General features: G+C 34.3%; 4 protein-coding genes across 9 annotated transcripts; all 4 read right to left on the bottom strand.

Annotated features, from left to right (window-relative positions):
• Positions 1–20: 20 nt before the first annotated feature.
• Positions 21–2,343, bottom strand: LOC112100182 (ubiquitin-conjugating enzyme E2 5). The gene is made up of 6 exons (XM_024188794.1): positions 2,146–2,343; positions 1,951–2,030; positions 1,351–1,465; positions 1,182–1,234; positions 958–1,086; positions 21–380 (listed from the first exon to the last, which is right to left on the bottom strand). The coding sequence occupies exons 1-6, from the start codon at positions 2,187–2,189 to the stop codon at positions 250–252; spliced, it is 552 nt and encodes a 183-aa protein (XP_024044562.1). The 5' UTR covers positions 2,190–2,343; the 3' UTR covers positions 21–249.
• Positions 2,344–3,990: 1,647 nt separating this feature from the next.
• LOC18047558 (AT-rich interactive domain-containing protein 1) lies at positions 3,991–7,872 on the bottom strand. 6 transcript variants are annotated; one of them, XM_024189099.1, is made up of 3 exons: positions 7,662–7,872; positions 5,966–7,206; positions 3,991–5,414 (listed from the first exon to the last, which is right to left on the bottom strand). In XM_024189099.1, the coding sequence occupies exons 2-3, from the start codon at positions 7,178–7,180 to the stop codon at positions 4,557–4,559; spliced, it is 2,073 nt and encodes a 690-aa protein (XP_024044867.1). In that variant the 5' UTR covers positions 7,181–7,206; positions 7,662–7,872; the 3' UTR covers positions 3,991–4,556. The 6 variants fall into 6 exon arrangements, with proteins under 6 accessions (XP_024044867.1, XP_024044870.1, XP_024044868.1 ...); XM_024189102.1 differs by having other exon boundaries at positions 5,966–7,173; XM_024189100.1 differs by having other exon boundaries at positions 7,709–7,872.
• Positions 7,873–12,118: 4,246 nt separating this feature from the next.
• LOC18047557 (protein DETOXIFICATION 34) lies at positions 12,119–14,665 on the bottom strand (the record flags this gene model as incomplete). The annotated part of the gene is made up of 7 exons (XM_024187598.1): positions 12,119–12,361; positions 12,472–12,558; positions 12,660–12,778; positions 12,867–13,105; positions 13,195–13,251; positions 13,342–13,967; positions 14,225–14,665. Coding segments are annotated over 7 exons (1,644 nt in total), but the record flags the coding sequence as incomplete, so codon positions are not given.
• Positions 14,666–15,879: 1,214 nt separating this feature from the next.
• LOC112100369 (G-type lectin S-receptor-like serine/threonine-protein kinase SD2-2) lies at positions 15,880–18,917 on the bottom strand. The gene has a single exon (XM_024189696.1). The coding sequence runs from the start codon at positions 18,720–18,722 to the stop codon at positions 16,038–16,040; it is 2,685 nt and encodes an 894-aa protein (XP_024045464.1). The 5' UTR covers positions 18,723–18,917; the 3' UTR covers positions 15,880–16,037.
• Between the last annotated feature and the right edge of the window lie 5,236 nt (positions 18,918–24,153).

Here is a 24,153-nt window from a genome sequence, read left to right as displayed (position 1 = left end):
ACGAACGAAAAGGATACCACCTCGTTTGCGAATGTAACATGTAGCTCAGTGCTAAAATATAATCGTGAATTATTTAGTATCTACATCGATAAAAGTGAGAAATTTAACATTACCAGCAAACATCTACAGCAATGGGTTGGAGTTTCATTCCGCTCTATAATTTTATTTTTTATATGCAAGTTGAGATTGCAAACGAAATTAGCAACATGATATACAACATAACAATTGTTGAGAACCCAAGATGAACAGCTACGGGTCAGCTTTCCCAGCCATTGCATCATCACTAGAATTGTATTCATCTTCACTCATCTCCTCGTCACTGGAGTTTTCATCTGGGGCAGCTTCTATGTCTTCTGCCTTGGCATATTTCTCTCTATACTCTGGAACAAACAATTGCAACAGCAAAACAATGTATCAATGAGGCATTAATAAACTATACCACCTTCATGCTAGATGAGTTTTCATCTAGTGGAGAAAACATATCTCACAGATGGATCCACAACAATATAGAAATTGACTCAAGAGATCGAGCCCTATCCATAAAGCTTAAATATAGTATTCTTTTTATCCATCATAGAGAAGCTTCATCCATGTATAACATTTACAGATGGTGAAACAAGATTTCCGAAGTCCAACGGTGTTTCATTCTTAATAAATGCAGGTAGTCCCTTAGTTCCTTCATAGCACACAACTAATTCAGAGAATGAAACACACAACTCAAAAATATCATCTCAAGCAGATTAGCTGTTCCAGGTCAAACTTCCAATGTTCCCAAGAAACATAATGATTGAAAGAAAATTTTACATCAAATTTACAGCACATGAAATCCAGCAAGAAGGAAATGAAAGGAGACCAGCAAAGAGATTGAAAAATTAGCAAGCACCGGTGGAAACAAATTTTCAGTTAAGGTGCATGCTTATTGCCATTGCAAGGAATGATAAAGAAAGTGTTCAATACCTTTAACTCTTTGTTCATAAGCAGCTCGATCACGCATCAGCAGTGCTGCAGCATCACCATTCAATGGGTCTGATGGGTTGGGATAAAGAAGAAGCTGTGGCAGGAATACTTCAAACACATTCACTAGGTCTGGAACAAAAAGGTGTTTTTTTTTTTGTAAGAAATGGCTCTAAACACAATTGGAAAGCTGCTTTCCTATTATCTCAACTAATAAACATCATTACCAAACATGGGGCTCCAGGTCTGGTTAATAACATCCAAACAAACTGAGCCTGACCTGAAATTAGAGAACAACAAGATGCTTAAAACTCACAAACGATCCTCACTAAGCAAATAAATGCAATGAACTACTGATATGGAAAATAAGAGAATTTTAAGTATTCAATTACCCACATCTCATCAATGTTCGGATGGTAGATCTTATTGACAAAGCCTATCGAGGGAGATTTATATGGATAAGCATCTGGCAGCTCAACTCTTATCCTCCATACACCTCCATGATAAGGACCTGCCATTTTCAAAAATTAATAATAAAAAATCTATTAGAAAGCAACAACAAGATTAATATTAAAACCATTGAGAACTATCAGAAACAGTAAATCTACATTTTTTCTAAGCACTCAGGTAGCCAATTACTCAATAATACTTGCAGGGTAGAAATGGTTGATACTGAAGGAAATTAAAAATTGGTAATCAAGAACAAACTCAAACACTATGCCAATTGGAAAGTATACAAATTTGAAAAATATAAAAATTGCATAAGACTATGGAATCTAGTTATTAAAAAGCATCTGTATTCTCTAATTATACAAGCTCAGGAAAGACAGTCATCAACAGATGGTCAACATAGCTAAATCAAGAAAGAAAGCCGAAATACGTCGCGCAAACTCAATGAAGTTAATTTCATAACTAGCTCAAAAAAATACAAAAAACAACTAAAAAAGTGAAAAAATTACAAAATAAAGATAAATAAGCGGGTATTAAAGAATTTACTTTCATTAGGTCCCTGAAAATGTACATAGAACTCCTGAATGCCATCATTGATCATCTCCACTTTGTAATCGCTCATCATCCTATTCAAACAAACCCCACCAAAGAAAAAAAAAAAGCAAAAAAAAAAAAATCAGAAAAAGCTTTCAACCAAGGAAAATGAATATAATTGAAAAAGATTGATAAATGATTACTAACAGCTTCATCAAGTCCATCTCTCGACGTTTGCTTGGTGAAGACATTTTTTTTTTCTCTTTTGGGTTTTCTTGGGCTCTTATCTTCTTCTTTATCACTGGAGAGAGATACTGAGATAAAGAAGAGTCAGCTTGCTTGAAGCAAAAATGGTTTGAGACATGAATGAGTGAAACACGGAGATAATGATGACAACTAAAAAATGCTATTGCAATAACAGTGGCATTGGCAGGTACAATTTCAACGAGGGTCCTGAATAATTTAATATTATCAGTTGCATGCCTTCCAGGCGTCTACATTTGCCAGATTCCCTCTCTTTTTATATTACTGAATATTTCAATTTTCAACATGGTCCTCCAACGAATTATTTATCCCAAGATTCCTCTAATCTAATGATTTTTCTAGTTAGATACATAGCCCATTCCATGTCTAACTTTGCCCAATTGAAATTTGCAACTATTGCAACTATGTTAGTTGCCCAAGCATTTAATGGGTAACTGACAATTGCCCTTAGCAAAGCGAGTGTGGGATTCCTATGTGCAACTTTTTTTTTAAATATTAATTATATATTAGATTATTATATTATACAAATATTTATAATTATTATTATAACAAATATTATATTAATATTTATAATCATATATATATAGCTGAGACTTATATTATTATATTAAATTTTATAAAATACATATTCAAATAAATAACCCTTACAGAGAAACTTTTTTTTACTCCATTCACATTTTATAAAAAAAAATAACTTACGAATATGTGCAACTAATGGTACAATTTAGCACATTCTTTCCTTCGTCATAGATAATGGATCTTTCAATAGAGGACAAATTCACCAGTCCTTTTTCCTTTTATCTGTCAATCAGAGGCCAAATGCATTTTCAACCGCTGAAAAAGAAAAAAAAAAAGAAGAAGAAGAAGAAAGGGCAAGTTTTGCTTTACCCCGCCTGCCTTTCAGAAGAATAGTGGCAATGGGATGTTCCAAGTATATTTGATGACGCTGTCAAGATATTATTTATAGGATTCCTCTAAGTTACATGCATGTACCTTACAACCCTCTCACATGAATAGTGAGTGGACCCACATTATTCACTATTCATGTGAGAGGGTTGTAAGGTACATGCATGTAACTTAGCATTAACCTTATTTATAGTAACAATATGAAATCCGAAATCTCAAATAAGATGTCTTTGGTCACTTTGGGGGCCTCTTTGTTATTCCCTCTCAGGCCCCAAATTCATGTTCACAAAATGAATGTATAGATTTTCATAGGGTTGCGCTTCCACCACCCCCTTAAAACTTTTACGAAACACTCTTTTTTATATTTGTAATTCTTTCTTTGACAGAAATTACAAAAAAGAATAAAAAAATTACAATAGAGTTTTAATTAATTCTGTTATTATCTAGACTAAAGTAACTAAATCACAAACGTATCTTATTATCAGGTGATTCATCTCTCTATTGATTCAAAATTATTTTGATTTCATCCAAAAAAAGAAGAAATCGATTATATTATAAATTTATAAATAGTTAGGGTTCATAATTTTTATAAAAGTGTTTAATTCAATTCATGATAATCCTTTTATGTAATTTATTCTAACCATACAACTATGGTTAAAAAATGAGATTTTATAAGGATATTAAATGGTTGTAAAAAGCATTACTCATTTTCAACTTTTCATATTATCATAAGGGGTCCAGCTATGTTGCAACTGTGGTATGATATCACAGTTGCTTTCAATCATTAGATCCAATTAATGTAACTATACAACTGTGGATCCAACGGCTGAAAACAACTGTAGTACCATACCACAGTTGCAACATAATTTTGCCCTATCATAAGATATCATCGTCCTAAAGTTTTAATTGTTTGCAAAACAGTAAGCAGACAGGTGACCATTGGACACAATGCTTTAGGCAAAAGTAAAACAACAGTTTCCCTTCCTGGATCAAAAGTAAAAACTCACAATAGCAAGTCATTTCGATGTACTACGTTTGAATTCTAGAATACTACGACTATACCTATTGGCCTCTCACTATTTTCATTTTAGTGACCCTTTGGAAAACAGACAAGGATTCGAGTATGCAGAGAGAAGGTACAATTAATGAACAAGATCTGTATCTGAAAACTGAAGACCCATCCGCCAAAAGCACTTTAACAGTAAGGAAGTTGTTTGAGCTTACAATTAGCTGCTTCCACCACCGTAGTTGTCAAGTGTTTAAAGCCTTCAACATTACTCATAGTTGACAAAATTTAATCACTTTCAACGCCCACTTATCTCCCTGACTCACAGAACTGCCTGCTGATATTACCAACATTCAGCTGTCTGAAACAGCCAAAAAGAACAAAATCTGAAACTCTTTACATTTCTTATCAAAATGCTTTCATTTTCTTCAGCAATCAAATACTATCTGGACATTTTATGCTTCTTGTTTGGGGAATGAAAGATGGAACTTGCAGACTTCATAGTTTCATACCCATAACTGTGAGCTACAGATCCAAATTCTGATTCACAATCATCATCACTGTCGACGTCACATGGAAAATACCTATTCTGGTGTGCTCTGCGTTGCAAAAGGAAAACATTAAAGTAGTAGCTCACCAGTTCCTCCCTGCTTTTGGATGGAAAAAACTTGAATATCTGGTCCCAGAAACGCTTCTCAAGGGATGGAGGGTTCGATCTCACTATATTCTTAAAATTCTTCTGGTCTTCATCAGTCCAAGAAAGCATGACCTCTTCACCCATCTTATCAAATTTCCAGTCGTAGAAGGCTGAACCCACTTCAAGTTTCAGTCTGTACCTTTTCTCAGCAATGTGAAATCTAACACATTCAACAGAACCTCGGACCTGGCAACCACATGAATCTTGTCTTCCCTTTCCAATAGGATCCCTTTCAATAAAAAATTTGCGCTCTGCCTTTTGCAGTGGCCAAATTTGGGTCCCCAACCACTTAAAGTCACTTTCAGAAGGCACACCAGTCCATCCTGGTACTTCAGCTTGAAAGGCTGGCCCAACAGGAATTTGCTTTTTGACAACATAGTCAAACACTGAATTTGGAGTTGTGGAACCAGTGGTTTCAAGCAATTCTTTGTCATCATGGTTTTCCGTCTCTCCCCTGCACGAGTCATTTTGGGCACCCGCAGATGATAAATTTGAAGTAGTCCCTGCTTGATATGTCTTCTTGCTGCAGCTTAACCTCTCTCTAAGATTATAACTGGTTCCAATATGATCATCATACATGCACGGGTGCATCTTCTGATTTTTCTAAAACATGGAAATCTCATATAACTCATGTCTACAAACGGAAATATATTCATTCAACATGTTGAATGAAAAATGAGACCATTCAACACATAATACAATTCACAGTGACGAATCAGAGCATTCAATACATGATGGGAGAAATATTTGAGATAAACATGAATTAATGGCCAAAATAATTGAGTCAAAAAAATTCATCATGTAAACCAAAACCTACTACATACTGTTAACAGTTTTATTGCACAAAGCAGAATCTGTATCTAGACTTATCTGTACACATCTCATTTTGTATTATCTACACTTCAGTTGGCACCCAAAAAGAAATGGCAAGTTTATAAAATTTTCATGCTTAATGACCAAGATTTTCTTTTCTAAGGTACAGTTTATTATGTAACATAAGAAGATGATGTGGCGTGCCTAATGCAAGCATTCTAGCAGAAAAAGAAAATCAAAGAAACATGGGGTGTCTACCCACACATGAGAATATAACCCTATAATAGCTGTCAATTGACTTCAACATTAATATTAGGCAAAATTTTGTAGCAGACGAATACCTGCCCAATAGATTGTTCACTGCTTGAATCAACATGTCTTTTTAAGAAAACTGATTCTCGATAAGATAAAACCTGCTTCCATAACTTGTCATTTCCATAAGACTTCCATTTTGATTTTTCAGGTAATGATCCAACTACAGAATCACATGGATCTTTGGCAATCCCAGTAACCCAACTCAACATTTTCCATGTAGAGTCCTGGTTCCTCTTATGGCTAGAGCTCTCTGCCTTTTTCTCTTTATGACTTAAACTCCCTTTCTTTTCCTGAACACTCAAATCCACTATCATAACAAATTCTGCAGGTTTTTTGCCTCCATTAGTTTCCACCACCCGTGCATTCTTCAGCTGCTCATCATGACACACTCCTTTGAGATCCAGTGAATTCACAACACATTTTGAGACACTAACATCATCCAAGTGTGAATCATCCTCTGCATCAGAGCCATTCTTGTCCACTTCTAAGTCTACAACTGTACTCTTCACCTCCCCATCATCACAGCATTTTGCAATTTCTGAAAACCTTACAGTCGAATCAATGTGCATAGATTTATCATCATGAACACTTTTCTCACTCCCACTAGACTCCACCACAATAACCTCATTTTTACAGACATTGACATCATTTACAAAATTCAACTCAGAATTCACATTTTCAAAATCTGGGTGCGCCCCATCTCTCTTTTTTGAATCTGACAAAAAAAATTTAAGCTCTGCTCCTAACTCCATCAAACGCCCACTCAAACTTAAGCCACTATCACTCAATTTACTCTCGGTGCTCTTGTTATCGTCAACAAAAACTCTCTCTAACCATCTCTCTAGAGCATCCAAATACTTGACGTAAACTAATTTTACAGATGATGAGAAACTTGAATCCAGGCCAGACTCTTTAGCCACTAAATCCCAGAACCCATTTTCTGTAACACTGCCATATCCGCCTTTCTCTCTCACAACTAAAAACAGGTTAAACAAGTCAACAGGTTGCCCATCTCCAAGCATTGGAGGTAGAAGCCGATAGATGTCTTGGGGACAGATCTCTTCCAGAAAAACTCGAAGAAATCGGTCGAAATAGCATTGAAACTTCTCAGATTTTGGTCCAGATTCTTTTAAAGGTGGTTCAAGATCGACCCGAGACCCGTTCGATTCGATATTCTTCTGCTTTGAAGATTTGACGTAATCTACAACAGACCCATCAGCTACCATCGACCACCCTGCCATGGATTTTGGATTTCGAGGTCAAAACCCTAAAAGAAGAAATGGTTCTAGTTCGTAACCTTATCGATTCACATCAAAGAAACTAAAATATCAAAGAAACTAAACAATAATATAAAAAAATAATATTTTATATATCCAATTAAAAAAAAAAAAAAGAACGAAGTGGTAATGCAGAGATTTAAGCATTACTTTGGGTCAAGAATAAGTACCAATTAATGACAGTGTTTTGGCGGGAAAAAAATGATCTAGGGTTTTGAAGTTGAAGAACCCATGAAAGTTTTATTAGGTCCCGCGCTCTCTCTCTCTTACTCGTTTACTCTTAGAGAGAGAAAGAGAGAGCACTCGACTGGACTTCGACTCGACTCTATATTTCAATTATTTTAAACAGATTCAGATGATTTTATTTTGATTTTGCGTATCTGTTTGTTGCCATTGTTAGAATTTTGCAAATGAAAGATAGAAAAAGGACAAAAAGAAGCATTACCAGCTCGTATTCAAGGCAAATGCATTTTGAATCGATGAATGACACACCTTGTTCAATGTTCAGTGACCTCCTTGGACTTTGGCTTTTTCTCTTTCCTGTCCCCACAAATTTCTCCACTTGCTTTTTTAAGCCCTCCCTCCAAGCCAAGTGTAATAAAAAAACCAAGTGGAGATTTGGGTGAAACTTATGCTCTAGGGTTTTGTAACTTTTGTTTGTAGGAGTGGCTCTATTCTCTACAACAGCCCTCTTCATTTATTTATAAATACATCTCTTCATGATTAGCTAACCTTGGTTAATTATTGACTAGGGGTTTAGGTTTGGGTTTGGGTTTGGATTTGAGTTTAGATTGTGGATTTTCTCTAATTGAATAAAAAGGATATTTTTACAATTTAATATATTTATATTATCTACTTTATTGTTTTTTGAGAATCATAAGCCCAGTCACCCATCCAGAGATTTTTCTTTTTTCTTTTTTTTTTCTTCTGTTTTAATGGTTTTTTGAAAAAAAAATTAAAATTATTTGAGTAATACTAAAGTTGTAAGTTTGTACAAACCATCGAGGTATATCAACACGATTTATTCTTATTACGTTTTTACATTTATTCAACCTATCATGTTATATCATAATAATTTGTATAAAAATTTTTATTTATATTTTAATATGAATAATACCAAAGACATAGATTATTTGTTTAAACTATTATAATGAAAGACAAGTTTTCTGAGTCCAAATATAATAATTGAATTTATTTGAGTTTTCTTATTTTCATTTGATATTGTCTTGTTTAATTTTCGTAATTCAGTCATATTATTATTTTATTTTAAGGAAAATTCAATAATGTCATAATTAAAATTATTGCATCAATGTCATGATAAATGTAAATTTTGTAAATTACTTGGAAGTTAAAATAAGTAAATTACTATAAAATTATTAATTATTAAACATTTAATATGGTTTCTACATAATCTTAGTGAAAGTAGTTTATTCATTTCCTTTAATTGAATAAAGAAAAATCATTCATTAATTAAAAAAAATTGTGTTGAAAACAAGTTGAATAAGTTTGTTTTCTACACAAGTCAATTAAGCAAAATTATTTATCTTGGTAAGGATTAAAGCAAAACAAAATAAAAAGATATTATAATATTATTGGACACATAAATAATATTTCAATAAAATTAGATTTAATTTTGAGTCTTATGCATATTTCATGGTGTTTAAAATCTACTCCATAATTGTACTTATAGACCTTTGGAGTGGTTGTTGAGGAAGTGTAGAAGATGCATAATCACCCCATCTTATAATAACTTTGCAAGATGTTAAAATAATATTTTTTTTCAAAATTTAATTTTGAGAAAAAATTTCATCCTTATCATTATTCAATATAAATGCAAAATAAAAAAACAAGTTTTATCCTTATCATTATGTTCCATTTTTAAAATTTATTTTTGATTTTACAGTTAATATTAATTTAATAATTTTATATTAAATTTATAAGTCTTATGTTTTATTTACCTTATTTATGTTTAATTATAGTACTGATGCCGTGATTTCATAAAATGACACTTGTTTTAATTAAAATATTAAGTTATTTATCTTAACTGATTGTAGGCTCATTATCATCATAACTTTGAATAAAATCATCTCATTAATTGTTAATCATCTAAATGTTAAGTTGTTGAGTCACGAGTGGTAAATTTAATGATAATTTCAATACACTTTTATTTTGTATTTTATCCTTGACATTAATATATGAAATATATTATTATGTTTTGTAGCAATTAGTTTGTTCTTAAACTAACAAAATTGATCACTGCCCAAGATCTCTTTAATCAAATCAATTCAAGTTGCACAAACACAAGACTGAACATAGCAAATCACAAAACAATAAAGCAACAAGAATCAATGAAGAAACATTAAAGAACATGAACCAAGAACCACAAAAAAATACCAAAGATTTAACGTGGTTCAGTTGAGCAAGAATGCTTAGCCTACGTCCATGAGAGAAGCTTTTAGATGAGCTTTATTGATTTAACAATGGAGTCAATTACAGAGCCTTATACAAGAAAATATAGAGAACAAGATGATGCTTTCTCTCTCTTAAATTTATTTCTACACGGCTCTAGAACCACACGCGAAAAAAGTTCTCAAAGCTTAGCTTATTTACCTTGTTTCAATAACAGGTTTATTTCTAGAACCTGCCTCAGCACATGCCTCCTCGCATGAGTTACTTAAGACAGTTACTGACCAAAACGCACGAGCAACGTGTCGTTTCGAGAAGTCAGTTTTCTATTATAAGCAATGTGAGCAGCTTGTGACTTTATAAAGCTTCCTAAGTCTCTAACGTTGTCATTTTTTTGGAAAACTAGTTTGATTTACCAGCCATGTTTACTTGTTCAGTTTTTTATATTCAAGAATAAGAGTTACTCACTCCTCTCTTTTATCACCCCGTTTTTAAAAACACTTGAAATAACTTCTTTATAAATAGTGGCTTTGTTTTTAAATTTTGCTCCTTAATATGTGATTATAGTTTTTCTTCATCGAGACCTTGATATGAGGTGGACTACATTTTTTTTTTCTTTTTTGGTTATAAACAATACATAGATAAAAGAAAATTACACGCCAATTATTAGATGTAATGTCGAATTAATATAATTTATGGGGCAATATTGTAATTATGAAAAAATTAGATAGGGAAAATAATTTTGAAATGATAAAATTAGATAAATATTAAAAATGTTATAAAATAATTATAATTATCTCTTCCCTTAAACAACTTGTTTGGGGAATAAATAAGAGAGGTAAAAATAAAGTGTCACGTGCCGATAAAGAGGTTTTAATGGCTATAAACTAACCTCTTAGGGTGCCCGACCTATACCGAGTGTACTCTCCAGATAAACTAATACGCAGGGTATGCCACAACAGAGTCAAGGAATTGAAGGAAATATCTAAAAGTGACCATCACACGTGATGTCTCAATAAAATATTTGATTTGATGAAATCAAATCAAGAATATTTTGTTAGAAAAGAGGAGACAGTCAATTGTAATATCTACAAACAACAAAAAACAACGCACAAAGGACAATGATCCTTAACTGTCACGTCAACTACTGTTTAGACAATCCCTATAAAAAGAACCTTGGACCACCTGCAGTGTACACCACGTACACAAAACAATAAAAACCGTCTCCTTGCCCTCCAAGTATGCTCCTAACGGCTCAAAAAACTGTCATGATGATAAAAGGATGTGAGAATTTCAGAAAAGACAAAAAAATCACCACTAAAATATATGCCACGTGGCAAGGTACTTAGGTTGTACTATATAAAGGCAAAAAATATTCAATCTCTCTCATTCTCTTTCACACTCATCTTCTCTGATAATCATCACAAAACACACGAAAGAAGGGGCTTGGGTCTTCTTCAACCTTCAACATTCATTTTAGAGAGCTTGCAAGCTCTCACCTCTATGAAAGTTCAAGTAGCTGACGTGAGCATTGGAGTGTGGTCGTCGGCCACTGCCGGCTCCACCTTTAAGGCTCTAACCTCCCTTGGCTATTTTGTAGGTCTGCATGTGCTATCTCAAACCAACTCGCACCATTTTAGAATTCTTGCCATTACCCATCCCAAGCACCCTTCTTCTTTGTCACCTCCCTTCAAGCTTAAAACAACCCCCCTTACGACACATTTTAGTAAGGTGCCCTGAACTTCTAAAATAAATTCATTGTTTTGGTGAGATTTTTATCCGTCTTCCTTGCAACCAAAATACACTTAAAACACAACTCTTCATCTCTTATTATTTACTCCCACTATCTCATAAAAACTCATGACTAGTGATATATTTATTTACTAATTATTTATTTCATTTAAGACTGTAAAAAGAGAACTCATCTCCTTATTTGTAGATACTTGAAATTAAATAAAATTTGTCTATAAATATTGTGCCTCTTATTTACTCTCTCTCTTTCTCTTGTTATATTGTTGTGCACTTAATTGGTAAATAAGTTAACAAGAATGTGATATTTTGTATGTAACGTTTAAAAAGGAAAAGTATGAGGGCCCATCACCTGTGTTGACAAGGGAGGGCTGGGAAGCAAGTATATGCCAGTAAGCGCGTATAACAGAGAAACATCCTTTAAAGCTGAGAATCACGAACGGACGAACGACATTTTAGCCTTGTGGATTCATTTTAACTGGAAAAACTGGACATGGGCAGCAAGCTGCTGAAATCTTTGACGATTATAAAATAGATATCATTGGTTGGTGAGTGGTGATGGTGAAGTTTTTATTTTTCCTTTTTTTGGCGCAAAACAATCAAACACATAAGTCAAAACAAGGGAAATCATAGGTTACATTTATCCGAGTTTGAGCCAATGACCATGTTATTGCCCTTTGTGTTAAAAATAGACCCATTTTTTAAAATGGTTGTTGCTTGCATGTCCTCCCAGGAACATGTTATCGTCAATTCTCGACAAGACAAGAATGTGATTAAGATAAGCAAATTAAACAATATATATTCCGATTGAATTCCTCACTATCGGGTTCAGTACTTCTAGGTAGCTTCAAGAGTGAACTAACTAATACACATTTAATTTGCTTTCAAGTCAAAATTTTTCTAGATGAGCAAGTGTTATGTTGTATCAGAGTCAGATCTTCTGTCTTGCCCAGCTCCCCACTTCCGCATCCGTTCGGATGCTTGTTCAACCTGGAAAATTTGATTTCCGTGGTAAAATAAAATAAAGTTGAAAAATAATAAGAGGAAAGACCATGAATTTATAATAAATATTCTAATAGTAATATGCTGCTAGTACGTACCTCCTTGTTCCAATTTGTTTTATAAACTATGTACAAAAGGATTAATGTCTGCAGTAAAGTCCCACAAATCATTCCAATCCAAATTCCCTGCGACAAGAATGAAATGTCATTGTTCTTGCAATGCAAACTACTAGACTGGAGATCAAATCTAAGCGATGAAATGGGGATAAGTGGATTAAAATCTTTACCTGCACTCCAAACTTCAACTTGTAACCAAGAAGAAACCCAAAAGGTAGGCCAACAACATAATAACAGAACAAGTTTATATAAGCAACCAAGGCTTGCCAACCTCCTCCTACAGCAACTCCTGCAATGATCATAAAATAGTTATTTCAGGATGGCTGCCTTCTTGTGACACTATTAGTTTTGCGCATTTTCTTCTGTTAAAATCTCACCAGATATGACTGGCTGAACACTGTTTAGCAACATGGTTATGCCAAGAAGGGAGGCTAAGTCAGCCACGGCTTTTCTCATCTCTTCACTGTCTGTGAATATAATTGAAAAGTCATCTTTCGTTACCAAGATAACAATTGCACAAAATATCCCTATAAAGAGTGACTGAGTGGTTGTTATAATGACCGAGTATTTTGCAGCTCTGGGATGTGATGATCCTAGCTCATTAGACACTCGTACGCTGAAGCAAGCAGAGATAGCATTATTTCCTCATTGACCATAACCAATACTGAAATATCCCCACGGAAGGAAATAGTAAAACTTTGTTACCTAATAGCTGCATTGATTCCAAGAAATAACATGCCTTCCCAGCCATTGATGTTCATGCTGAAACAGGAATATCAAACAAAATTGAACTTACAAGATCGTCAGAATTGAACCTCAAGCTTCACTTATACAAAGTAATAATGCTCTCACCATATGGAAAGGGAACCAACCGCTATAACCGGATCCTCAAGATGTCCTGTGAGAACAATAATGGTCATAAAATACCAAATCTCCAAGCAAAGCATAATAGCTGAAGCTATAGACAATCTGACAAAGCCCCATATATCCTTAAAGGCCAACCAAGATAATCCCTTCCAGCCATCTTTGCAATAACGAACCACATAAATCATCTGACCAATAGATATTCCCAAAGCTGAGATGTTATAAGCTGCGGCAGCACCAGCCGTACCCCAATTGAGCATATGAATGAAGAAATAAAGCATCCCAATGTGTACGACAAAAGCTGCGAGACCAATCCAAGCTAGAACACCAACCTTACTTTGAGCCTGTAAGAACTTTTGTGATGGGAAATTAAAGGCTAGTGAAAACATTTGAGGAATCACTTGGATAGCAAATGTCCCAGCAAATTCTGCAATATCATCTCTCTGGCCAAGGAGCTTCAATATTGGCGTTGCGAATATGTAAAGTGGTAACAAGAATATGCAGGTAACAAAGAGGATTAAAATTGAGCGTTGCATATACACGCCGAGTAATTCTACTTGCCCAGCTCCAAATGCCTGTCCGCATAGAGTCTCAAGTGCACTAGCCATGCCAAGCTGCAATTTTGTCAAACATGCCAGGATTAATGGCTCATTTTCAGATAGTAAGCATATATTAAATAATTGCTCGGCAGACATCCTTTAAATCTTTGTGACATCCATCACGTTGAAGAGGAATTTGTGCATTACCAATTTATACATTATTTAATTTCTTGTTTCAAAACCTGTAGATAAAAATGTGAAAGAAAAAGAGCCTGAAACTGGCGGATATTGAAAGTATTCAAAGGATTAAAAAAAGATGAAGGGAAGCTAACCAAGAAGCCAAATGAGAAGTTTGCGATTACAGAGAGCGAAATTGCGACTGCAGATAGCTCAATATCTCCAATATGACCAACAAAGATATTGGTAAATGAATTAATCCCATAATTGCACAAGATGTTGAAGGCAATAGGACCTGCAATGCCCCACACCTTGCTAGACTCAACACAGCATATGTACGTTGCATCGCGGAAATTTTGTATTGCAGGATAATCTTCTTCACGGGACTCAATTAATGTGGTGGGAGCATGATGCAATTCAGCAGTCTCGAAAATGGAGACGCCATCGATCAATACTGGCTTGCTTTTTGATGTTGGAGATTCTGGGGCAGAGGATGAACGTTCATCCCCTGCCGTAAGTGCCTCAGTTTCTGAATGGGTCGCAATTTTTGCAGTTTTCTTATGGCACCTTTTTTGCAGTTGTTTTATTGCAGCCTTTTTTAATTAACGTTTGATCTTTGAAGTTTTAAGAATACAGATTGAATCAACAAGATTTTTTTTTTTCCTTTTTAGTAAGTCTATTTTTCTTTTATTTCTACATGAAAAGTTTTTGTGTGTGGAAGAAGTAATTGGCCATTTATATGTCTAGCTATGATTGAGGGTGTCCGTTGAAACACATCTGTTTGAAACGGGCCGAGGGACGGTAAGTTGACTGGGTCTCGTGTTACACAATTTACAAATACCGTACTGTCGTGTTGTTTATCTTTGGGATTCAGAAAAGAAAATATCAAGATTGTGATTTGATGATATCAGTTTCGAAGCCTGCTTCCTTAGAAGTTAGAAATAATGCCTTAAATTTTCTCAAATGAGGATAGAGTTAGTCCATTTATATTAAGTAGATCCCTACCTAAGTTAACCTCGGCTCACAATGTTGGAAAGATAGTACGTAGCTAAACACGAAAGGGTATTTCTGTTATTTTCATAAATATTAGGAACCTATCAACAAAAATGAATAAACTCCATTAAGAACCCACCCTATTGCGCTCCCTAAACTCTGTCCTCACTTGAAAGTTATAAAAAAGTTAAAAAGGACCGCAGACGTTGTTATTCCTAATTGATGGCTGAAATATAAAGGCCAAAGACGGATTGGTTAGTTAAATGGCATGTATTTAACATCACAGCACGTTATAATTCAAATAAAATGGACCGACAATGGGTTGTCATTATATTGAGTTGTTGAAAAAGATTAGATGAACAAAGGTTAGGAAGCAGCAGCATGAACGCGCTTGTGGGTGAGATGATGGGGCTGGGGCATATCATGGGGGAATGTCAAATTTTGATTATGAAGTGCGTCCGCGATCCCAACCCTATCATGAACTTAAACGACTAAATAAAAAGTTGAATGTCGATAATCTGACCTTCTTGATTGAATACTAAATACTTCACAAAAAGTCGATGTAATAATGGGCGTGCAATCACTACCACAACTTAAGCTTCACACATGAATTTGGAGCCGTGGACCTTAAGTGCTTTGATTGATGTTGCCCATGTGGGCCATTCGCGATCAGTGATTATACTATTTTATGATTCTGATTTTAATTAGTATGCACATACCCACAAAATAATTATCTGTCTTATAAAACTTAACAGGTCTAAATTAGAATTAAAAGATAAAAGGGATATAACATATACACTCATAAATTAATATGCACGTAAGATTGAGCCTTTGAATCTCATAGAATTGGGAACCATTTTAAGTTCCAAAGAGGTAAAACTTCAAAATAAGTGTCAATCTGTTTACATCGTGATAATCTACAACAGATCTATTTCTAGTGAAGTTTCAACCTGGGGAAAAACATCCTAAAAAACACTACTGACTTGAGCTGGAATTATCTTTCTCCGTCTCTTCAGCAAACTTTTCAATCGAAACATTCGCATTCTCATTCATTGGGGAAGAGACATTACCAAAAGATGAGTGTGAACCACCCCTTGATTCTCCAATATCACCAGAACCGTCACCACCAGTGCCTACACCATTGCTGGAATCCTTCCTAACCCCATGATAAGACTCCCCAGAAACAAGTGCTTGAATCAGTCTAGGTGGTGGAGGTGCTGTCACCTCCAATACTCCCTCCAACATCTTCACAACCGTTCCCATTGTTGGCCTCATTTCCTCATTATCTTGAATGCACCAAATTGCCACCAACGCAACTCGCTCTGCCTCCTCAACCTTATATGCACCACCAAGCCTATCATCCACGACTGCCGCCACATTGCCCTCAATTATTTGTCGTGCTGCCCATGGAGGAAAAAACCACTTGTCCCCATGCTCACCTCCACCACCGATATTTGCATTGCGTCCAGAAGCTGGTGCTTCCACATTTCTGCGGCCACCAATTAACTCTAACAATGTCATTCCATAGCTATACACGTCAGCCTTTGTGGTAATTGCCAATCCGGATATCCATTCTGGGGCTACATAGCCCCATGTGCCCCTCATTGTGGCCAACACTCGACTAAAGTCTCGACCAATCAGCTTGGCTAGTCCAAAATCTGATACCTTGGCCGTGTAATCACTATCCAAAAGAATGTTTTCTGGTTTGATATCACAATGGATAATGCAATCTCTGCATTCCTCATGTAAGTATGCAATGCCCCTAGCTGTACCAACAGCTATCCGAAATCTGACATCCCAGTTGAGATTAAGACCATCTTTGCGTAAATACAGACTCAAAGCACCATTAGGCATATAATCATAGACCAAAAGTCTGTGAGAATTTTCTGAGCAAAAACCTCTAAGTCTCACCAGATTGACATGTTGAATGTTCCCAATTGTGCATACTTCTGCCCTGAATTCTCTCTCTCCACTGCCGGGCCTTTCAAGGCGTTTTACTGCAACAAGAGTGGAATCTGATAACTCTCCTTGAAAAACTGCCCCAAATCCACCGTGCCCAAGTTTCTCTGAGAAACCCCTTGTCACTGTATGAAGTTCTTTGTAAGAAAAAACCTTCAAATTCAGCACTGGAAAAACATCCTCTTCATCCACATCCTTCCTCTTCTTTCTTTTCTTACGCAAAATCATTAGCATCACTGCTGCTAATACCAAAGCTGCAATCGAACCAACAATGCCAGCAACCAAAACCATTAATGTTGATATATTTTTCCTCTCTGTTCCTCCCCTTGGTGCCCTAACATACAAAATGTCTTCATTCGTGCTATCGGAGGTCAAATTCCTCAAATTTAAGAGTTCCCCATATAAATTCTTGCACAAATTAGTCCTCACATCATGGTACAACCCAATGCAAGAGCAATTAGCTAAACAAGACCTCTCACAAATGCTCCTACCAGCTGAAAATGACTCGGTAACGGCTCCAATAAACTCCACAACACCAACCTCCTCAAACCAGTCACTCTGATCACACAAAACCTTACTTTCACGGCTGCACCCACCAGAGTAATCACCAGAATTCCAACCATAACAATCAACAGGCCTAAACCCATCAAAACACATACAAGGCCTTAACAAAGAGCTCTTACAAAAACCAAAATTACCACATAGGCCATGAACTCTACAAATATCCTCAGGCTGTGACCAAAACATGTTCCAATAGTCAGTCTGCTGCGACCAAGTATATTGCTTAAGCTGCCCACTTGGATCGACGTGAAACCTTGACAATGGTGGCTTTTGCCCGTTATCCAGGGGCTTTTCAGTGTACCCAAACGATGCCTTGGACGTATACGGATTCAAGAAATGGAACTTGTATATATAAGGGATCGTCATTTCAGGAACATTAACAAATGCATTACCAGTCCAGTTCCCAGTAGACCAATAGACAATAGTACCGTTATACACAAGCTCAATCTGATTATACCCTGTCGGACTCAGCCTGAGTGAGTAAAAACCAGGAGATGGATCAAATAAACTTTTCCAAGAAGTTATAGATCCACCAACTGAGATATTCATACCAGGAAGCCACGTGTCGGTTGGGTGATCAAAGCTTTGCCACACAAGTGAACCCGCTGATGATAGCAAAACTAAATTACCAGTCTCTAAAAGATACATATCAGTTGCTTTCTCAGTGTTTGTACTTTGCCAAATGATGGAGTTTTGTGAATCTTTAATAGCTAGTTTACCCTTTTCAGTGATTAGTAATGTGGATTGTGTTACATCAGCGACAGATTTTTCACGATTAGCAACCCAAACATAAGTAGGCGTAGGAATTGAAGCGTACCAAATCCCCAGGTACCAGCTGGACTCCCCATTTGTTGCAAAGAACCCCAGCCTGAATGTCTGATTTTGGCTTATAATTGTTGAGTTTCCTTTGATAATAACTCTGCCCTTTTCCTCCAATCTCGTGTTGCTTCTTCTCAGTTCAGCTGCTGCTGCCTCCTTTTTCGAAACAGCAAGTTCAAAACTTGGATTAATTTGAACTTTTGATTCAACTCGGGTAACAAGAACGGCTGTAATAAGAAGAAGAAAGAGAACAAGAAATGTCGCGGACATGAAAGAAGAAGAAGGTGATGATATGGAGGTGCGTCGTGACATTAATTTCATTCAATTTTTTTTCAGATTTTTTTTTTATTCGAAGAAAAAGGCATTCAGTTTCTTGTTTGGTTAGCAAGAAAGTGAAATTTTTTCCCGCAAAGTGACATGGAATCTTAGGATGTGTGATGATGAAAGCACTCACTCACTTTTGTATGCAGTAGTCAATACTTGATTCTGCATAGAAAGAGAGAGAGAGAGAGAGAGAGAGAGAGAGAGAGAAGGACGGAGACGGTTGAATTTTATAGATACCGTGCAAAAGCTGCCGTTCACGGACGCAACTTTAAAAGACCAAAGTTTTCGGGAATTAAAACTGTAATTACAAAATTGGCCTTCTAACTTCAAACTATAATGTCAATAATTTAAGTAGCTTGTTAACAAATCTTTCCCTTTGATTTTGTCCTAAATTAATCGGATTTGCCGTTAGTTATTATTAAAAAGAAATTAATTATAGGGTTGTGATCTATATTTTTTTTTTTTACTCAAAGTATGTACGTATAACACAAGTCTTCAAAATTTTAAATAAAAATAACCTTACCATTATTAAAATATTTACATGCCAATTTGAAAGATATTAGGGTTTTTTTTTTCATATTTAATTTTGTATATTAACCATAATTTTAGAATTATTTTTTGAATTTAAATTAATTTACTTATTTTTAAAAAAAATGAATTTTCAGCATTTTCTTGATAAGATTTTTACATGTAATTTTTAAATTTTTATTTTAATGAATTGAACCAAGTTTACAAGCTTTTATAAAAAGAAACTTCCAAATTTTATTTTAAATCCTCTCACTAAACTCACTTCGTGATCCACATTAGTCGGACTTGCCAGGACTGAAGAGAAATTAGGCAAAAAAAATGAGTCGAGGGTAAATAGGTAAAAGCAGAAGAAAAGAGGGAAGGATGATGAAAGTAGTACAGGCAGAGAGTTTGTTTTGTGGCAGACAAATGTGCGAAGTCCACTCACGGGGTCCTCTCTTTTCAACAAAAAGATTATTAAATGAGATCCTATTGAAAAAAAATTATTAAAGGAGATGAAAAATTAATTTTAGAATTTGAAGTGTTATTTAATTATATTAAGAACAACAACCCAAAAGATACACCGCGCGCGTAGTTGGCTTCTTGGATTATGTGAGATTGTAACGTCTGCGAGCCACGATGTTTGGTAACTCGTGTCTATTTCTCATTGGCCTATGGCCTAAAAGGTCAATCTACTCAACCTATCCTTTGACTCTTCGCCGTTTCTTCAGTCTTCCCATAAAGGTATGATATATTAAATTGAAAAATGGGGAAAGCTTATTTCTTGTTGATAGAACTTTACAGTTGTGCGAGTTGTCAGCATTATGGTTTACGGACACAATGCGTCTTTTTGTTTATTGGAAATGCTCGAATGTGAACGAGCAACGTTCACAGGCCCAAAATATTTAAACACTGTATAAATATTGGATAATTCGCCTTCTGTGAGTCTTAACGTTCAAATTCGGAAAAAAGAACAAAAAAAGGGCTACTAAAGAAGTTATATATGCCTATAACAGCAAGTTGCGACCATATTCTGTGTTAAGTGTGGGCAGATTTGAGCAAGAAACATATATACTATTGGTTTTGACATTGTTTAATTTATGCGGATTGAAGAAGAACTGCAATGACTTAAAATTGTGAAGATTGCTTTACAGTTTATTGTCTTGGATTTGTCTTGAATGATGACTGTTGCTTCTTCGTCTCTCGCTTAATCTTTGTGCTCTTCGTTTTATGCTTTTTCTTGTTCTTTTTTGTCTTTGTGCTCTTCTTCCTTTCTTGCTGTTCTTCTTTCTTCTTTGAGTTCACTTCTGCATTGCTCAACTGTTGCTCCCCCCCCCCCCCCCCCCCGGATGAAAGATTCAGCTCTTTACATAGGTTTTGAACTTTTGATCTTTGTTTTACATTTCTCTGCGGCCGTATCTCCATTCGAACAAAAAAAAAAAAAACACTAATCGCCTGCATGGAATTAATAAAAATACCGAACATGCATATTCTAATATCAATTGAAGCATATTAGATTAATTACCACAATTAGTTAATGAACTAGACGGTAAGGCCTAAGCTTGTGATAGAAGACTATAAATATTTACATGTTTCTTAATTCGCATTGTCAGATATGTACTGAAGATGCTCCAAGGTCCTTCTCAAGTCTTTCTTGCTGTCAGTGGTGGTCTTGCTGCCAAAATATATTGTCACCTTTACGTCCAGCAACCACCAAAATTGTCACCTGAATCAAGAACAATTTTCAGTTAAAGCATGTATGGAAGATTAATTTGCACTGCCGGCACTGGCAAAACAGAAGCTATTTAAATTTTTAAATTTAATCTTACCACCACGTATGTACTTCCAAGTTCATTTGGCCCGTTTGGTATTGTTTCTGAATTAATATTTCCTGAAAATAAAAATGAAAATGAGAATAATATTTTACAGTTGTTATGTTTCAAATTTAAATATGCGTCAGGTATTATTTTATGTATTCTGTATTTTAAAACTTAAAATAATAATATGTGTTCAGTAGACACAAGTGAAAAAGATAAAAACAGAAAATATGTGTTCGGTAGTACTATTTTAAAAAACATTTTTTACTAAACATTTAAGTCATAGTAAAAAAATAATTATTTAATTAATACATATACATACCCTATAAATAATTTAAACAAAATAATTATAATAGATCACATAATGATAAAGTTTTAGTATTAGCATTAATAGAAAAAAATTTACATTATCATTGTTTTTACTGTATAATTAAGTTACATATTATAAATAATTATAATATGTAACTTAATTATAATTATTTATAATTATAAAAAAATAATTATAAATTAAATAAAATAATTATAAAAAAATTACATGATAGACATCATACATTAACACTTACTGGAGATAAATCAAATTCAATAGTGTACAATGTACTTTCAAGTTACACTTATTTTATGAAAACAAGCTCTAATTACAACAATGTTAACTCTGAACTACAAGTGTTTATCCTCAAAGTAGATTGATCCCAAATGAAATTGCGCAAAACAACGAACTTTTCCAAATGAAATTTCGGGTATTCTCAACTCTTTACTCGACTTATTTGAAAAAATTAAAAAAAATTCAGATAATTTTTTATTTCAATTGAAGTTGAGTATTCTTTACTATTTACCCGACTAACATGAAAAAGTCGAGAATTTATGCTGAATTACTAATTGTGTATGGTTTGATTGAAGTCTAGTATTATCGACTATTTATCCGACTTCGAGGAGTTGTGTTTAGTTTTATGAGGATTTAATTGTGGTTATTTTTGTACTTTCTCTACTTTTTTAGAGTATATATGTGTGAAATTTAAGAGTGTTATAATTTTAGGTATATATTAGGTATTTTGAAGGAAATGGGGTATATCCCACACAATTCTCCCAATAGCAAATCATTCCTTTCTCTAATAGTCCTAAAATAAGATACAAATGCAGAGCTCAAGAAACAATCATCCTATTTGTCTAATATGATTTGGATCTAAAATAAACTAAAAGAACCACACTCACAATTGACTCAAATCGAAAAATTGAAGACTGGTACCAGCGAGCAGAGATGGTAGCAGAGACGGAGTGCCAACAGCGGAGATGAATTATTAAAAGTAGATTGATCCCAAATGAAATTGCGCAAAACATAAGTCCAAGCAAAGCCAAGAATCCATAAATTCCTGCACATGAATTATTAAAAATGAAATTAAATGCATATATAAATCATCAAAATTAACTAGGATTGCTCCATTAAACTTAATAAATACATCAAAGATTCACTTTACTACAAAGAAAATAATGCACTTGCAGCAACAAAACCGTGATGAGACATCACCCTTTCATAAACAAACAAAAAGCACTCATGGAATTTAATCATTGAAAATAGAGGTTTCAAGTTTGTAAGCTCTTTTTTTTTTTAAACAATTTGAAGTTTGTAAATTCAAGGCTAATTGATAAACGTACTTAACTTTAACTTAGCATTTAAGGAACTCTAAGCTACCTTTTTCTTCTCTACAAATTAAGTAATATCAAAACATACTTTGCAACAATAATATAACCAGCAAACCCAACAATGAAACTGGTAAGCTAATAGTGTATGCAGCGATGATTGGTACTACTTTTCAATTTGGTAACTAGTAGTTTATTTTCAACAAGGAAATTCTAATGTGCGACCTATTACAAAGAAAGTAAAGTAGTAACCTAGTGAGGGTTATTCACCCAGCTAAACAAACAGCATTTTTTTGACAAGCTATGCACAGATGCACTAGAACAAACAGAATTTTGCACACCATTTATTATAATAATTGAGCAGCTTATTTTGCTTTTATTATTATTATTTTTTCATAGAGACGAACACTTCTCAATCAAATTCATACCCTTTTAGTTAATGAGAATACAAGTAAGAGAACTAAACAAAGTTGTCTGCAATTCATATAGGAAATAAGAATTAGGATCCATAGACTCTTGAGTCAAAAAAAAAAAAACAAAAATGCTAAGAAAAAAAGTTCTTTCCTCTGTCGCACAATTCCCATTAAAGGCTTTCCTATCAAATTTTAATTTCAACTATTTTTATGGAGCCACCAAGCACATAATTTTGTAACTCATTGGACAAGTATCCAAATTTTTTTCCTTCTCATATTTCTCATATGGGCATCTAAATAGATATATGTTTCTTTTCTCACAAATCAGGCCAATAGAAGCAAGTTTTTTTTATATTTAAATATGCCCTATTTGATTTGTGCTTAAATACCAAATCTATACCCGATTACATATATATACCTCGTGAAAGTGTAAAAAGTCAAAAATAACCTAAAAAAATTATCTATTTACGTTTGGTTCCTCTCTCATGACTTTTACATAATAACACAACCAAAGTCGAGTATAGGGGAAAAAGTTATAATACCAACATATTACTCAAAAACAATAAATAGAGTTTCATGAATTAGCGCAACCCCAACCACCAATAGCTAACTCTAGCAGAAGTTTGTTCAAATTTTTTCATCTACAGTAAATGTTGTTCACAAATGGCCAAACACCCCACCCTACTACTTAGGGGCGGCTTAAAGATATTTGAGGCCTTATGCGAATTTGTAGTTATATGAAAATAATTAATAATTTATTAAGCATAGCTATATCAATACCAAATTAATTAAATTTGGAAAAGAATATGAATGATACTATTGAAAAATAAATTATTTAAAATGATGGCACAATGATGGCTATTGTTATATTATTTAGGTAAAATTTTAATAATTATAATCAAAATTTTTATGATTCTAATTTAAATATCTTATTCTGTATACGTGTTAGTGTTCGTTAAGTATACATGTGGATGTTTACTTTTAGTATATTTAAATTTTATCTATAGGATTTCTAGAGCCCTTGTAGTATAGTTTTTGTATTAAAATAGAAAATTA

This window comes from Citrus clementina, unplaced genomic scaffold, assembly GCF_000493195.1.
Source record: "Citrus clementina cultivar Clemenules unplaced genomic scaffold, Citrus_clementina_v1.0 scaffold_3, whole genome shotgun sequence".
Lineage (NCBI taxonomy): Eukaryota > Viridiplantae > Streptophyta > Magnoliopsida > Sapindales > Rutaceae > Citrus > Citrus x clementina.
The sequence above is the reverse complement of the archived record's forward strand: the minus strand, read 5'-3'. Positions and strand labels throughout refer to the sequence as shown.